Source organism: Silene latifolia, chromosome 9 (assembly GCF_048544455.1).
Source record: "Silene latifolia isolate original U9 population chromosome 9, ASM4854445v1, whole genome shotgun sequence".
NCBI classification, from domain to species: domain Eukaryota; kingdom Viridiplantae; phylum Streptophyta; class Magnoliopsida; order Caryophyllales; family Caryophyllaceae; genus Silene; species Silene latifolia.
Window position 1 is genome coordinate 78662547 of NC_133534.1, and position 3933 is coordinate 78666479.

At 37.7% G+C, this 3933-nt stretch overlaps 1 protein-coding gene across 1 annotated transcript; it reads left to right on the forward strand.

The window, feature by feature from the left end:
• Positions 1-773: 773 nt before the first annotated feature.
• LOC141601250 (uncharacterized) lies at positions 774-2328 on the forward strand. The gene is made up of 2 exons (XM_074421513.1): positions 774-1212; positions 1598-2328. Exons 1-2 carry the CDS (start codon positions 774-776, stop codon positions 2326-2328), a joined length of 1170 nt encoding a protein of 389 aa, XP_074277614.1.
• Positions 2329-3933: the final 1605 nt, after the last annotated feature.

Consider the following 3933-nt stretch of genomic DNA (forward strand, 5'->3'; position numbering starts at 1 on the left):
TACATAATAATTAATATATAATAATATCCGTTTAATTGATTATATTATATAAAATACGGGGTATTACAGCCACAGCTCATCATGACCCAAAAGATGCCCATTTGCACTCCATATTCGGAAGTCGTGGAGCAAAAATCAAAGTCAATCAGAAACTGTGCCACCTTGGGCGTACAGTCTCTAGTCAAATAATCGACTCAAAAGAATACGTTAGTAGCTCTTGCCACGACCAGGCTATATGAATTATAAGAACTCTATAAGCGGGCACTGCTCGACAGAGTGTCCCATACAGTCTGCCTATGTGATCGATTAGTCATCTCTTATGACTTCATATAAGTGACTAGGGGCCAATACTATGTTAATCCAGTTCACTTTAATAGGGTTCAACGTTGTCCTTACAACCTATTTGGATATAACAAAGTAAGAGAGTTTAGAATAAAACTCAAACGATGAATGCATTGTCACATATGTAAAATTAATGAAACCAGAAATGTGAGATGCCTCATAATGTTACTCAATTCCGTTCAATTGCTTGCTGCAATGTATTATATAAAGCAATTTCTAAAATTTTGAGCACCAGATTAGCAACTATTCTACCTGATATTATTAGTGATACACAGGGTGGATTTATTCAGGGCAGAAATATCATTGAAAACATTCTGATTTGCCAGGATATTTTGAGACTATATAACAGGAAATCACTCTCTTCTAGGTGCCTAATGAAAGTTGACCTAAAAAAGGCATAGGATTCAGTTAATTGGGATTTTATTGAACAAATGTTATCTGCATTGAATTTCCCTCGAAAGTTCATCCATCTGGTTATGCTTTGTGTAAGAACAACATCCTATTCTTTGGTGTTACATGGCAAAAATTTTGGATACTTTAAAGGTGCTGCTGGTTTGAGGCAGGGAGACCCTATTTCCCCACTTTTGTTCACCATAACCATGGAATACCTCAGCAGAATTCTTTCTTATGTGACAAGTACCATGAATTTTAAACACCATCCTCTTTGTGGTCATATGAAACTTAATCATCTCATGTTTGCTGATGATCTTCTTTTATTCTCTAAGGGTGACATCACCTCTATTATGATCCTTCTCAGAGGTTTTGCCACTTTTTCTACAGCAACTGGTTTGCACATGAACACTCAGAAATCTAATATTTACTTTAATGGGGTGACTCAATCTGTTAGAGAAGATATCTTGCAAATTTCTGGTTTCATTGAGGGAAGCATTCCCTTAAAATATCTTGGTGTCCCTATTTCAGCTGGAAAGCTTGCTGTCAAACATTACACTGTCAACTAAGTGGTGTTAGTCCAGTGGTAGCTGGGTTAAACCTTGAAGCTTGCAGAAATGCAGGAGTTGAGAGGTCCCAGGTTCGACTACCAGCTGGGGCGATGATCACTTGGCCACTGCAGCCCCCGAAGGGGTGGCTTACATGGTCTATGTGGTGGTGCGGGAATGCATGGGCCCGGGGGGACTCAACCCCTCGTCATCAAAAAAAAAAAAAAAAAAAAAAAAAAAAAAACATTACACTGTCTTGATAGAGAAGGTCATCCACAGAATCAGAGCTTTTGGTGCTAAAAAGCTTTCTTATGCAGGAAGGCTAATTTTAGTGAATTCTGTGTTGACTTCCCTTTACTCCTACTGGGTAGCTATTTTTATTATCCCTAAATGTGTTCTGAGGAAAATTGATTCAATTTGTAGGAACTATTTGTGGGATGGGTCATCTGAATATCTTAGAACCCCTAAAGTGAGCTGGGAGAAAGTTTGCTCCCCTAAAAATGAAGGAGGTTTAGGAATAAGAGATAGCTTATCCTGGAATCATGCTGCTATTGGAAAGCTTATTTGGTGGATTTACATCAAACCTGATAGCTTATGGGTGAAATGGGTAAACAACATATACATAAAAGGGACTCCTTGGGATCAATATACTCCTAAATCTGACACTAGCTGGTATTGGAGGACCATCTGCAAGGTGAAGGAGAAGTATAGCACAGGTTACAGTAATGGTCAGTGGCTTGCCCAACCTACTGGTTATACTATGTCTAGTGGTTACCATTGGATCAGGAAGAAACAGCCTCAAGTCCCTTGGCATTTCTACATTTGGAATTCCTGGTGCCTTCCCAAGCACCACTTCATCAATTGGTTTATTGTTCGTGAAGCCTTAATGTTAAAGGATAAACTCTTTTCTTTTGGCATCAGTCCTGATTCCCTGTGTCTCCTCTGTGGGACTGCTACTGAAACTCATCAACATGTGTTTCAGCATTGTCAGTACACTCAGCTGCTACTTACAAGACTGGAGACTAAGATGCAAATGAATCTGCCTTAGACCAATATTCTTCATTGGATCCATAGCAAACCATGGTCTAAGACTCGCAAGAAGGTTACTAATGCTCTGATTCAAGCTTTGTATTATGCTGTTTGGTTACAACGGAATAGAGTTAGGATGGAACACTCTCTTGTTCGTCCTGAAATTGTGTTGATACAAGTCCTTAGTCTTATGCGAATACAATCTATGTACTGGATGAAAAACTGTATGTCGAGTAGGGATGAGTTTTGGATTAAGTCTATATTTAATTAGACTAATTTAAAACCATCAAAATTGATCCTTGTGGTAGTTTGTAATAGCTTGTTTTGTGCTTAATGAGAAGTTCTAACCTTTCACCAAAAAAAAAAAAAAAAAACCAAAATTAATACAATATCAATTACTACATAATCTATAATCCACATTTAATTTTGTATATAATCGTACATCTCAATTCAATTGAAATGGCATGACATGTCATGTTAAGCCTATGAGAAGGCCTTGGTCAACAAGTTTTAGCAACATCTTGCACCTTACTTAACCTCATTATATACTATTTCCCTTCGTTATCTATAATCTTGTATTATAAACCTTTTGAGTACGTGTCTAGATCCAATCTAGACATAGGCTCTCTTGCCTTAGGATAGCTCCCACTGTCCTCACAGTGTGTGGGATTCATCCTTCATTCATATCTTACAGTTGCAAGTGTACTCAAGGGATCAACCGATCACCACCGTCAAACGACAGTAACATCAAACTCTAGTGAGCCAATCATTACCGATAAATGATGATCAGTTCACAATTATAATTTCCGTTGTATATTTCTCATTGTTCAACTGTCTAGAACGTTTCTTGTAGGTTTACTCCTCAAATAATCATAGCCAAGATGGCTCTCCAACCATCCATATGTGTTTAGAATATGATTTTTGTGTAACTCTTGCACATAAATCCAACAATTATTTCCAAACATTTAGCTTCATGTATTAGTCCTTCTTGAGTACTAACGGATGAAGTATATGGTTATATAGTGACTTTCACAAAGATTCGATTTTAATTTCTCGTCATACTTCAAGTATACGAAGTATAAGAATAGAGATACATCTTAGCATAATGAATTAATCCAGTAGCGGAAGCAAATGGATTCAATTTCTACAAGTTCAATACTTTTGAACTTGTCAAGATTGTTATTAAAATAAGAATATTAACTTTACGCTTATATCCATCGAACTGGATATCTTTGAGATGTATTATTCCTCTCCTAAGTCTTTCATCACTCATACTGATCAATATGTTATTGCAGCAGGAGCTATTAACCAGGTCCCTGATCATTTGAGGGGAGGCCAAGGACAATCTAACTATAGCCTTACCTTGGCAGGACATCAATTAGGATCACCAGGCACATACCAGGCCACATGAATCCCAGCAAACCAGAATCAGGCTAACAACAATGATCAGGCAAGGCCTACTGTCAGTCCAAGTTCATCAGCTCACAAGTAACAGTCCAGGCTAACCACCAGCTGCCACCTTGGCCAACTGAATCCTTTTTCAACTAAGATTAAATAAACCCTAAGGAGCCAGGCTTAATTTCCTTTGTATTGCACAAAAAAATCAGACTGAAACCAAGTTGTA

Coding starts and splice junctions, on each gene's coding strand:
- LOC141601250 (XM_074421513.1), top strand. CDS start 774: ATGTTATCTGCATTGAATTTCCCTCGAAAGTTCATCCATCTGGTTATG. Junction 1,213..1,597: donor AGATATCTTGCAAATTTCTG/GTTTCATTGAGG, acceptor TTTCTTATGCAG/GAAGGCTAATTTTAGTGAAT.